This window comes from Mytilus trossulus, chromosome 7, assembly GCF_036588685.1.
Source record: "Mytilus trossulus isolate FHL-02 chromosome 7, PNRI_Mtr1.1.1.hap1, whole genome shotgun sequence".
Taxonomy (NCBI): domain Eukaryota; kingdom Metazoa; phylum Mollusca; class Bivalvia; order Mytilida; family Mytilidae; genus Mytilus; species Mytilus trossulus.
In genome coordinates, this window is record NC_086379.1 from 375,708 (window position 1) to 389,684 (window position 13,977).

The 13,977-nt window shown below is 33.1% G+C and overlaps 1 protein-coding gene across 3 annotated transcripts in view; it reads right to left on the reverse strand.

The window, feature by feature from the left end:
- LOC134724452 (phosphatidylinositol 3,4,5-trisphosphate 3-phosphatase and dual-specificity protein phosphatase PTEN-like) overlaps positions 1-2,415 on the reverse strand; it is a 36,251-nt gene extending 33,836 nt beyond the window's left edge. The window contains exons 1-2 of one of the 3 annotated variants that reach the window (XM_063587467.1): positions 2,397-2,415; positions 1,931-2,101 (exon numbers count right to left, since the gene is read on the reverse strand). In XM_063587467.1, coding sequence (XP_063443537.1) covers positions 1,931-2,006 — 76 coding nt within the window. In that variant the 5' untranslated portion in view covers positions 2,007-2,101; positions 2,397-2,415. Of the gene's footprint in view, positions 1-1,930; positions 2,333-2,396 lie in introns of those variants that run through there. The other 2 variants (XM_063587466.1, XM_063587465.1) reach the window with 2 other exon arrangements.
- Between the last annotated feature and the right edge of the window lie 11,562 nt (positions 2,416-13,977).

Here is a 13,977-nt window from a genome sequence, read left to right on the forward strand (position 1 = left end):
CACACACATTTTTCTATATATACATATGTACTTTCCTTGAGCCTGGCTGATACACTAGTGTTCATCACCAGACAATAGACTATTTTCATACATTTTATTACTGACTTTTCACTCTGGATTATATAATTTTTAGACTGGTTACCCATCCTGCTACCAAGTCATGATCAGGTACTATGAAAATAGTCTATTGGACTAAAATCAGATCTACAAACAAATTGAGTGAAAGCTGTCATGGACGTTAATTAGATTGATTGCCAGCACACTTTGGTTCCCCAGCTTACTACAGTTTTATGCATTTACTTTTCTACATTGGCTAGAGGCACATGTATAGGGGGAGGGTTGTGATCTCATAAACATGTTTAACCCCGCCACATTTTTGCGCCTGTCCAAAGTCAGGAGCCTCGGGTCTTTGTTAGTCTTGTATTATTTTAATTTTAGTTTCTTGTGTACAATTTGGAAATTAGTATGGCGTTCATTATCACTGAACTAGTATATATTTGTTTAGGGGCCAGCTGAAGGACCCCTCCGGATGTGGGAATTTCTCGTTACATTGAAGACCTGTTGGTGACCTTCTGCTGTTGTTTTTTCTATGGTTGGGTTGTTGTCTCTTTGATACATTCCCCATTTCCATTCTCAATTTTATATGAGCTGGGCATTGTTTATTTTCAATCATGGACGCAAAAACACTTTGGCAAATTGTGCTTTGACATTTGATGAAAAATGATGAAGACTTTTAAATACATGTATGCTAAAGGAAGGGATTTTTTTCTGATTACAAGTTGAACTTAAATTGAGGATTTTTTATTTATGAAAAAATAGTTAAATATAAAAAAGAAAATTGGGGTCTGGGATGATTGCCAATTAAAGTTGGTAGCGAAATCTGATGACCTGTTAACCATGCTACTTCTGATCTTTTCACCCTCTTTTAGCCCTTTATAAAACAATGAAGTAAAAAGGGTGTCTTAATGGCCTACATAGTACATTCCAACGGTGAAGGTAAAAATTCTTGCAAATTGATGTTACAATGTTATTTTTGTGCATAATGATAAAATACACACTCTAATTTCCACAATAATCCTGATAATGACGCATCACGTTAAATTATTTCTGAGAAATGACGCTATTTATGATAATTATTTCTGACCTAATACAAATCACAATACGGACATTTTGATGAATCAAAATAAAATTTTAACTACATTTTATGCTGAAAGTTGCCGAAATGATCTTTTGGCACCTGACGGTAAAGGGCATGTTGATGATAATATTGTCTCAGAGAGTGGTAAAGGTGGGTTCTGAATATGGAAACACGTGAAATTAAAAACACAAAAAAACGTTGGGACTTGCACGGAAAGTAAAAATCAGGGAAAAAAAGCACAAGAAATAAAATGCCAAAACATGAAAACATGCATAATAAAAAGGCTGAGAATGCATGAACTTAACTCTTTACCACCCTTTTCTAACAGATTGTAAAGTTGCGGATAACTTCTCCAACATTGTACATGTGAAGTCGCTGATTTATGTCATACTCATGGATCATACATGTAGCTGTAAAACTACAATTACAGAGCGATTGTGCAGGTTGATAATTTTAGGTAACGGGAATCTCTGTAAGGACAATCATAAGGATTACCATTAACCTCGTCAAGTTAGGTTTCTCTCCATGCTCTCAGAATCCGAAATAACGATCGTTATATGTAGGATTTTCAAATTGTTCTGTTGATTGATACTAAAAATCTGTGTAAATAACTCTCAATTGGCCTCCTTTAGACATCATTGACAATAAAAGCATATGTTTGTTGTCCCTCTACGTTCGTTTTTCACAGAGTAAGAAAAAATAGGGGCAGCATACATGTACATGTATTTAGTTGCATAACTTTATGTGATACACTTCATACCTATTACAAACTCTATGCTGTAAAAAGGATACATGTCAGATCTAGATCAAATCCGTCCACTTTGTGTCGTCTCTTGTTTTTACTGACAAGACCTTTTAAAAAATCCATTTTCACAAAAACAGTTGAAACTTGAAATCAAGAAAAATTGTCAACAGGTCTTTCGACACAATCAGCGAATGATAATATCCTTGTCACTGCATTTTCTAAACAAAAATAAATTCATTGATGATAACAATACATTATTACATGTAAACAAAACGACAAAATTCAATAAATGACACAAATTTCAGTTTACATTTTGTATGTCGCTATTTCGCTATGGCGGCTTCCTGATTTGATATCCTTCCGCTGACCAATCAATGTGGGGAGATATCTAAAATCTTCAGCCTTTCACGCGTAAAAATATTTATATAACACTTATGGCTAAATAATGATATTTAAACAATATTCAACTGTGTGAATGTTTCCATTTTTATGAAGATACGAAAGTATTCTAACCTGATAAAGCTATGTCAAAGGTCAACCTTGTGTGTAAAAACCTACTGACCCACTAATCATTGACATAGTTTGCAATACACAGTGTTTTGTTTGATCTATCGATTAGGGTAAATACCCAAAGCACCATTTATTAACAAATGTGTAACAAAGGAGTGTTTCATAAATTACGACTGGAAAATATAGAAAAATATGCATTCAAACTATTACATTGTAAAAAATAATTATACATAAGTAAAAGGGAGATAAATGGAATATACAATTTATCGCAGGTGCCCTCAATAAAACCAATTAACTTGCTTATTATATTTTGGTTGCATGTAACATAAGCAGAAACAACTAATTGACATGTATAAAGCACAATAATATAACTGGAATTTATTGATATTTTCTTTGTTGATGGGGTAATATTTTAACAGCTTTTTGAAATTTAACTGATCTTTTTATGGGAAAAAAAAAACTGTACTACGTATGACTGAGACGTATGATAAGGTTGTTATAGTCTGAGGGTCTGGATGGACATTGTTATAGTCTGAGGGTCTGGATGGACAAGGGTTTTTTTTTTACTTCATTTCTGTATTCCTTGATTTTTAGGCTATTTTTCTCAATTAATTGTTTTTGTCCATTTTATCTGTTCTTCTTTATTGCACGCCAATCCTTTTTTAATATTTTTTTATGAGCAAAAAAGGGGGCATTCTCTTTTGCACGAACAAAGCGTTGTTTATATAGGATTTATTATATAAACAATTCATTGGTACGAAGACGATTTTTTTTTATCACAAACTGCAAGAGACGAAGTTAGCAGGACAAACAAATTATATCCCCGGGATAACCATTACAGATAAAAAGGTTTGGATGATCTTCATTATTTAAATTCTTTTATATATTTTCATTAGCCATGTTCCCTATTCTTTATTATAACGCAATGTTTCTCTGTATTTTTTGTTTTGCCCATTTTCCGCTTCTTTATTTTTTAGTCCTGTGAACCCATTCAAACCCTTTGATATATAGCATGACTGTCAATACGAAAACCCTTTGATATATAGCATGACTGCCAATACGAAAACCCTTTGATATATAGCATGACTGTCAATACGAAAAACCCTTGATATATAGCATGACTGTCAATACGAAAACGTATACATTTATTAGTTAGTTATACCAGAGACATATAATACAATTGTATTATATGTCTCTGATTATACAAAAGGTTTATTTCAAATAATGTGCACTCGTTGTACTGGAAATTGATAACACTTCGATCATTCTTAATAATTTATTAAGTCAATGATTTTAAAAGTAGTAATATGAAAATCCCTTGTTATGCAGAAGTTCAGATTTTCTATAATTAATTTTGTAAATTCAGAATAAGTGCATATCCCGGCATTAGCAATAGGTAGAATACACAGCATATTCATGAAAGCAAAATGCTATCTAGCACTACATATGTAGGCTAGATGTTGAAAGCATTTTAACACAAATTTATAAAAAAATATACAAAAGAGACACGAAAGATAATGATATCCAAACTCTTCAGTTAGAAATTAAATGACAGCACCATGGCTTAAAAAGATAAAGACAACAATCGTACAAACAACACAGAAAACTAGATACTGGGTAACACAAACTGTACAAAAAAATTACAGGTGATCTCAGGTGCTCCTGGTGGTAAGTAGCTATGTAACATCCATCGTGTTGCTCCAGTCAGGTGATCTCAGGTGCTCCGGGTGGTAAGTAGCTATGTGACATCCGTCGTGTTGCTCCAGTCAGGTGATCTCAGGTGCTCCTGGTGGTAAGTAGCTATGTAACATCCATCGTGTTGCTCCAGTCAGTATATTCAAACCCGGTAATTAGTCTTATTCGCTAGGAAACATTAGCAGAAAGGGAAGTATTTTAGTTACGACAGTTGGAAAATTGCAATCAGTTTTCATGATTTAGGAATGTTTGCGTTGTATGAAGGCGTTTAATGTATGAGTCCGAGGCCGAACCAAAAGAAAACAATTTTTCATTTGAAAGATAATGGGCAAGACTGTTTTTTACTTCTTTTCACTAAATCCAATTGGATGTTGGATGTGTACTGATTGATAATTAAGTCTTAGGGAGAGTTGTCTCATTTGCAATCATACGTACCACATCTTCTTTTTTTATATTAGATGCATGAATTTGGTGGTTAGGGGTTTTGAACTAGCTATCAATAATTGTGTGTACTCTCAGATCTGTACTTATTTAGTATTGTCTCTATGTTGTTTGGATTTACAAGTACCCGGCCACATCCACTTTGTGTTTTTATTAGACTATGTTTTTCGATTTGCATCCGTTAAGCTTTTTTCAACTGATTTGTATAGTTTGTTCTTATTGTGTACTGTTACACCACTGTCCCAGGTTAACAGGAGGGTTTAAACCCCGCTAACACCACCCGCCACATTTTGTGTGTATGTGCTTACCTAAAGTCACGAGCCTGTATATAATTGAATAGTTTACGTTTGTTTACGCTGTGTTACATATTTGTTTCTCGATAATTTTTGGTACATAAATGACGCCGTCAGTTTTCTTGTTTGAATTGTGTTACAGTTGTCATTTCGGGGTCTATATAACCGACTACATGCGGTATTGGATTTGCTCATTGTTGACTGAGGTGTTACGGTGACCTATAGTTGTTAATGCAAATGGAGGTGGGCCTCAGCCGTCCTCGAAATAAAAATGTGTACTAATTCAGTGAAAATGGACGTCATACTAAACTAGTTTGTAATATTGAAAACCCTGGTGTAATAATTTTTCAGTAATACCGAGATTTCTTTCGTTAAAAGCAAATACGTTGTTTCATACACGAGCGAATCGAACAGAAGATACATAAACACCATAAGATGGTGACAAAGGAACTTCACCACCTAAAAATGGATGATTTTAACAATTAAAAAAAAATTAAAATCAACCCTTTTATCATATATTTTGGTATCAAGCTTCCCGTTAAAGTTATAGATATCTAGGAAAGGTCAGTGATCATTGTAATTATTAGCTTTATTTATACAACCAGTTCGGCAAGATACTTCTCTTTAGTATACATACTGAAGTCGTCTTTATTCAGAGCTAATATATCATCCAAATATTTAAAAGTATTATTAAACTTTTAAATCAAACGTTGTTTTGATGATTCTTTGCTGATTTTAGTCATAAATTGTAAAGCATAACAATACAGAAACAAGTTCGCAATAAGTGGTGCACAGTTTGTCCCCATTGGAATTGACGATATACAGAATCTCCATAGCCGGAACAAAAATACTGTGAAAGTACTTTTATTCGTGGGGTACCAATTTTCGTGGTTTTCGTGGATTACTTTATCACAGTAGTTCTTTTGTTTGTTGTTACTAAAAAATGACCTACAAGAGTTTGAACATATATATTCGCATTCTGATTTGTGTGAATTTTTTCTTAATTAGATTAAAAAGGCAAAGTGGTATATAGAGTAGAAAAATCAAAACTTTGAACAGATTCTAAATCATCAATATAAGCATGCATTTTATCAAGTGATTCCATCGAATTTTGGACACTCCAAAAGTAATTAATTCCACTATTTTCAAAGGCCCTATTGGAACATTTTAATGGCCGGTTTTTTTATTGTATTACGTGTACTAGTAAGTAGAATAGATAGTTTGGTAATGGAACAATGGCTTGACGACGAAATAAATCTATATTTGTAAGGATTTTTTTTTACAGCTTCGGAAGCCAGTGAGTGTAAAGTTCATAGTGGGAACTTTCATTGTAATTGGTTTACTGTACAAGAAAACAATAGAGTTATCCCTCTTTGTACAGGAAAATGTGACTTGATATTAAAAGAAGATGTGGTATGAATCCTAATGAGACAACTCTTGTTCTCCATGGGATAAATCATTTTACAATCAGTATGATAGATATGTGAAAGGAGGAATCAATAAACAGGTAGTTTTTGGTTTCTCTGATTATATCTTTTAGTTTTAAATAAAAGAATCTGATGTTAAATTTGAATTTAAACTGTTGTCATTATATGAAAAATTGGAATTTGGACATGATTTATTTCATCGAGTGTATGAATGGACACCCCTTCAAATAGCTGGGTTGCAACATTTGTGACTTATCAAGAGTTTAGATACAGATTCAAAAAAAGAGGGACGAAAGATACCAAAGGGACAGTCAAACTCATAAATCTAACACAAACTGACAACGCCATGGCTAAAAATGAAAAACAATAGTACACATGACACAACTTAGAAAACTAAAGAATTAACAACACGAACCCCACCAAAAACTAGGGGTGATCTCAGGTGCTCCGGAAGGGTAAGCAGATCCTGCTCCAAATGTGACACCCGTCGTGCTGCAATGTGATTACAAATCCGGTAAATAGTCTAATTCGGTAGGTCACATTCATGAAAGGGAAGGGGATTGTAGTTACGACGTAAGGAACATATCCCATATCATTTGTGAAACGGTTATTCCATAACGGTCAACCAACTCGTGATGGCGTCCGTAAAATTTACGAAGGGATGATTTCAACTTCACCATTTGGAACTCTTGGTTTAATAGCTTCATTGTGAGCAGTAACCCTCTATCAAGAAAATCATGATAGGAAATGCAAGCACGGGAATATCTTATCAATTGGGAGATATATACCCCGTATGCAGGTGCTGCTGGAATGTTGCTACTTAGAAATGGAAAGTTCACAATTGGAAAGGTGAAATCATCTCTTTTGTCGTAAAGTTTTGTTTTCAACCGACCCTCATTGTCAATTTCTAGATGTAAGTCAAGATATGAAGCCGACTTAACTGTATCTGTAGTATCCTTTTTCTCCAATTCGATGGGATAGATGCGTTCCACATAGTCACCAAATTTTGAATTGTTTAGTGAAAGAACGCCATCTATGTAGTGGAAAGTATAGAGTTAAAGGATATTGCTAACTTCTTATCTTTCTTCCTAAGAAGTTCCTGCATGAAGTCAGCCTCATAATAATAAAGAAACAAGTGGGCAAGTACAGGGGCACAGTTTGTTCCCATGGGGATGCCGACAGTCTGTTGAAAAACACGTCCTCCGAACGTAACAAATATGTTGTCAATCAAGAAATCAAGCATCTTGATAATATCGGTTTCAGAAATTTGTTTGTTTGAATCAGAGTGATCCTTTACAAAGTAGGATTTATCCCTCCTTAAGACAAGATACTTGTATCTACGTTGGCCATTCTTTTTATGAAGCAAAGTAATACCAACTCTTTCAATTTGTATTTTAGTTTGGAATGTGGAATACTTGTGTAAAGAGTAGAAAAGCCAAATGTTTTAATACTGTTTTAATACTGTTTTAATACTGTTTTAATACTGTTCAATAGTTTATTGTTTAAGTCTCATACAGCGTAGTACAACTTAATTAAAACAAGCTACAATTATATAATTAAATACACAGTAAACATTATACAATTATATAATTAAATACACAGTAAACATTATACAATTATATAATTAAATACACAGTAAACATTATACAATTATATAATTAAATACACAGTAAACATTATACAATTATATAATTAAATACACAGTAAACATTATACAATTATATAATTAAATACACAGTCAGTAAACATTATACAATTATATAATTAAATACACAGTAAACATTATACAATTATATAATTAAATACACAGTAAACATTATACAATTATATAATTAAATACACAGTAAACATTATACAATTATATAATTAAATACACAGTAAACATATACAATTATATAATTAAATACACAGTAAACATATACAATTAAAATATATTTAGTGCTATTCCTAAAAGAGTTATGAGAGACTATTAAAATACATATCTATATTTCTAAAATAATTCATTTGATGAAAGACTACAAATAGTTAATGATATAAAATACTGTTTCTACTTGTTAAAATGTTATTGCAGGTTTTGGCAACAAAATTTCACACATTGGTTTTTTTAAACATATTGTGACGAAAAAGTGTTTAAATGGTTAGTTTGTCGTGATACAACTTGAATCCCACCACTGCCACCAATGTGACGAAAAAGAGTTTTTAGTGGTTAGTTTGCCGTGATGCAACTGTAGTCTAAGTATGAGGACTTAAACTAAAGTGTGTATTCTTGTGTTGTGTTGTGTTGTTGGGTGTCTAAGTTTCACTCGTACACGGAACGACAAATGCCAAGTATACTCTTTAAACAGGGTTACCATTTTTCATCTACTGGTAGCGTGATTAAGGGAATCCTGGTCACATAAATAAATAAATGGATCCTGGTATAGTCTGAACGAAGTCTTGCAAGTTAACATAAACACAAAGTCGATTAAAAGTTCAATACTGTATTATTCAAAATCCAAACTAAATGTAACAGTAATATAAGTTTACAACATCTAAACTGCAGGCTCAACAATACGGTGGTAAATCATAAATCGTAAGTATACACCTCTCGTAAACAAAATCGTCTCCTCTCGTATATCGTATATCGTATCAACAAATGGAAGTTTTTAACGACCTTGACTGGCTATACAGCCCTTGCACGGTCGGCATATATCGTATCTACAACTATTTCTCTCTTTTATACTACTCTATTATCTCAATTATAATATGGTTAAATGACTCTGAACAAAGAAATATTCTACAGGAGCTATATTACCGGAGCCCGGAGCCCGGAGCTAAGGTCAACCAAAGCTAAGGTCAACCTAGACACCTGTATAAACTTAGCAAAGGGGCACCAGCTGATTAACATGATTGATTTGACATTTAACAAGTACAATCTAATTGAAGGTGATAAACCTTATAGTAGTCTCAGGATAAACATAGATTGTAAGGGATTACTTTATAACAGTTAATGCGGCTAAGTAATTAATCCAATTATATGATGATCATAAAACCCAGTGATGCATGTAATAAACGAAAAACGTTACACAATGTATATATGTATATAGCTGCAGTGCAGGCGATTTGGTGTCACGATATCACAGTAGCATGGGTTCGAATCCCGGCGAGGGAAGAACCAAAAATTTGCGAAAGCAAATTTACAGATCTAACATTGTTGGGTTGATGTTTAGACGAGTTGTATATATATACATTATGTACACAGCCATGTATCACCATCATTGATGGCGATCCGATGGATACATCTGTTGTAGGGTTGTCACTGACTCAGACGTACTTATGAATATAATTATTTTCTGTGACTGTATCTTACATTAATTTGTAGGATCCTTTACTATAGATAGAGCAAATGTTGCTCAGTGTTATAAGTATGTTTAAAAAGTTTATATGTTCTCAATTTACAACCATGCAGAACTATATGAAAAAATTTTGTAAACCAGTCTTTATTATATTTACCAAACATTTTCTCTCCTTACTGAGATTATCAATATAGAACAACGCCATCTTATGGATCTTCATTGAAAGCAGTAAGAGTAAAACACATGGTATCTCATTAATTTAAAAAAAAAATACTAAGGGGTTGGGGTGGTCTTCTAAGTTCAGAAGTCTGGAAAAATGAGGAGAAAAAACCGACAAAAATATTCGATTATTTCATACAAACAAATGTCAAATACATTAGAATGAACTAAATTCATAAGGGACTAAAATCTTAAAATAGAAAATGACAGTCACATTAACATATGAATACAAATGCTGTGTAAAACCTGCAAAGTCATCGAGGATGACTCTCATTTTATTCTGAATTGCTACTATCTAGTTCACTTGGTACAATAAAAATCCGGGTAATAAATTGTTCAAATTGGGCCTTTGAAGATAGTGGAATTAATTACTTTTGAAGTATTAAAACTTCGTTGAAAGTACTTGATAAAATGCATGCTTATATTGGTTGTTTCTAATCTGTTCAAAGTTTTGAATTGTCTACCCTATAAACCACTTTGTCTCATAATCTAATTAAGGAAAAATCAACACAAATCAGAATGCGACTATATGTTCAAACTCTTTTTAATAGGTAAATTTTTAAAAACAACAAACAAAAGAACTATGTCAATTGCACCTGCTTTAATACTATGACAGCCCTTGAATATTAACTAGATGACATTTTTGGTCCGGCTATGTCAATTCTAATGGGAACAAACTGTGCACCACTTATTGCAAACTTGTTTCTGTATTGTTATGCTTTAAAATTCATGACTTATGCCTCGTTCACACGTACATTTAATTCGAATTTAATTCGAATCGAATTCGCTAATCGCGTTCACACTATCTTCTTTTTTTTTTAATTCGAATTCACCAATTCGCATTATCTATAATTCGCAATGGAAATGCGTTTTAGTTAATTTTAAATAATTACATTAGATGTAAGTTTCATTATAATACGTTATTCTGATTGGCTAACATGTTATTCCGTAAACAATTGCATCAGACAATAACATTTATCATGCATGATGACACGAGGTCCCACAAAAAAGTGCACAGGTGAATTAAATAAAACTGGATAAAAATCGTGTTTTCATGATTTTAGCTAAAAAAATGTAATTATAAGTATTGAATACTTCTTTTTGAAACTTTATAGGGTTGTAAAAGCGTTGACCGTGCGTACATTTTTAGAATGAAGCGCTTCCGCGCTTCATACAAAATGTACTTCGGTCAACGATTTTACCACCCAATAAATTTACAAAAAGAAGCATTCAATTCTTAATTAAAAGCTAACGTCGTTAGGACAGTAAAGCGAATTTGAAGCGCATTGTAATTCGAATTATGCTGAGTTCACACGTAATTCGAATTCGATTCGCATTAACTAATTCGAATTAGTTTAATTCGCATTCGAAACGTTTTACCGTTCAAACGTCATTTCTAATTCGAATTGCAATGCGCATGAAATTCGTTTTACTGTCCAAACGACGTTAGCTTTAAATTCGTATTAACACACACGTATTTCTTATGCGAATTGACTAATTCGAATTAGTTTTAAATAAAATTCGAAACAATTCGAATTAAAAATTTAAAAGTGTGTGAACGTGATAAGCGAATTCGATTCGTATTCGATTCGAATTAAATGTCAGTGTGAACGAGGCATTAGTTAATGCGAATCGAATTAGAATTACGTGTGAACTCAGCATTAATTCAACAAAGACCTATATTTACTAAATGTTATCATCAGTACAAGGAAATCATTCGTAAATATGAATCAACATGCAGACATCTTATATGTTCAGTTATTTCACATCAAAAGATGATTCTGAGATGACGAACACCACCTTTTTGTTTTCATTATAAGATCCCTTTAGGTCCATTATACATTCTGTCTCTTAGTATATCAAACTGACAAGCTCGGCGTTACTGTGAAATTCTTTGACTAACTGATACCCAAACAACTTCTTAGTATAATTTAGCGGAACCTCATTTTAAAATCAACATTAAGTATAAAATCCAGCGCTCTATATTAAAAGATTTCTTAAAAGAAAAAAGTTTAACACTGCGAGAGCCGCATGGGTAGTTTAAGGTCTATTAGTTAAATGTAACCATGATAAACTGACTACAATCAACCTGTTTCTTAGTTTTAAGCTTGACAGCACAAAACATGCGGTGTGGAGGTATTATAAAAAAGAAACATGCGGAAATACTCCTTAGAATGATGTATGATCAAACCGATGTTGCATAACCGTTTAATATTATGATTGTTTTGTTTGTTGTTTGTTTAATATCCGAAAGAAAAACAACCAGATTAGTGCGAGCATGCACACGGTGAGATGCGTCGCCTACCGTTTATTGATCATGGCAAAGACATATAATACATCTGATCACGATTGAATTTTAGTTTGAAAAATCTTTCAGATCAATGTATTACAAAAGCACTCATAAAGGATTTATGAAAATGGGGATAAGGTCCGATTACCCCTACCAGACAGATGCGTGCAACAAATATAGTTGACTTATAGCTATAGCGCACTGCCCCTGAGAAATAAAACTACAAAAATGTATCAATAAATCTTGACCACTAAACTATGAATACTAGGTCAAGGTCAGACGCAAATGCAAATCTTGCAATCACTCCTTACACCTGATAAATATACACGATAAAGTTGACAAATTGCTTAGTTCCTCCAATAAGCCTGAATTGCTCCCTTGTAAAAAATTGAAGTTATAGTTGAATCAATCAAAATTTGTAGAAAATCGTCTTCAAAGGGCAATAACTACTATAAGTGGTCAGTCAATGGTTTCTGTCATATTGGTATTCTGATAGATCTTGTTTTATTGTAATTAGTACCTACCTGTCTTTTATATTTTTCAAAATAAACGCAAATACTCGAAAATAAGTAAAAACAAGAGTGCACACGCTGAAATGTCTCGCCTTTTTTACTAATCATTGATATTATGTTGATAGTCCTAAGTATAAAGCTTTATTAAACTGTCAGATAAACTTAACATTAACCAAGATAACTAAACAAAGACCAATGAACCGTGAGTATGAGGTCAATGTCAGATGAACCATGCCAGGCAGACATATACAGCTAACAATGCTTCCATACAACAATTATAGTTGACCTATTACTTAGAGTTTAAGAAAAATAGACCAAATCACAAAAACTTAACACTGCATGATCAATGAACCGTGGAAATGAGATCAAGGTCAAAGAAAACCTGCGCCACTGACATATAGATCATAAAATATTTCTATACACCAAATATAGTTGACCTATGGCTTATAGTATTAGATAAAGAGACCAAAACTCAAAAACTTAACTTTGACCACTGAACCATGAAAATGAGGTCAAGGTCAGATGACATCTGCCCGCTAGACATGTACACCTTACAATCATTCTATACAACAAATATAGTAGACCTATTGCATAAAGTATGAGAAAAACAGACCAAAACACAAAAACTTAACTATAATCACTGAACCATGAAAATGAGGTCAAGGTCAGATGACACTTGCCAGTTGGACATGTACACCTAACAGTCCTTCCATACACCGGATATACAAGCCCTATTGCTTATAGTATCTGAGATATGGACTTGACCACCAAAACTTAACCTTGTTCACTGATCCATGAAATGAGGTCGAGGTCAAGTGAAAACTGTCTGACGGGCATGAGGACCTTGCAAGGTACGCACATACCAAATATAATTATCCTATTACTTATAATAAGAGAGAATTCAACATTACAAAAATTCTAAACTTTTTTTTTAAGTGGTCACTGAACCATAAAAATGAGGTCAAGGACATTGGACATGTGACTGACGGAAAGTTCGTAACATGAGGCATCTAAATACAAAGTATGAAGCATCCAGGTCTTCCACTTACTAAAACATAAAGCTTTTAAGAAGTAAGCAAACGCCACCGCTGCCGGATCACTATCGCTATGTCGAGCTTTCTGCAACAAAAGTTGCAGGCTTGACAAAAATCATAATTTCAGGGCAATCACTCCTTGAAAGAGTGAAATTCTACTACATGTAACTAGATAAGCAAAATTTGGCTTGATAGTATGTAGATCGTTGTACGATTTCCTCAAAGGGCAATATATCTAATAAAGAGTTGATTTCAAAATTTGGATTATTTGTTGATATCAGAAAGATGTGGTATGATCATGTTTTGCTAATCGTTGCATTTTAAAGTTTCTCTATATC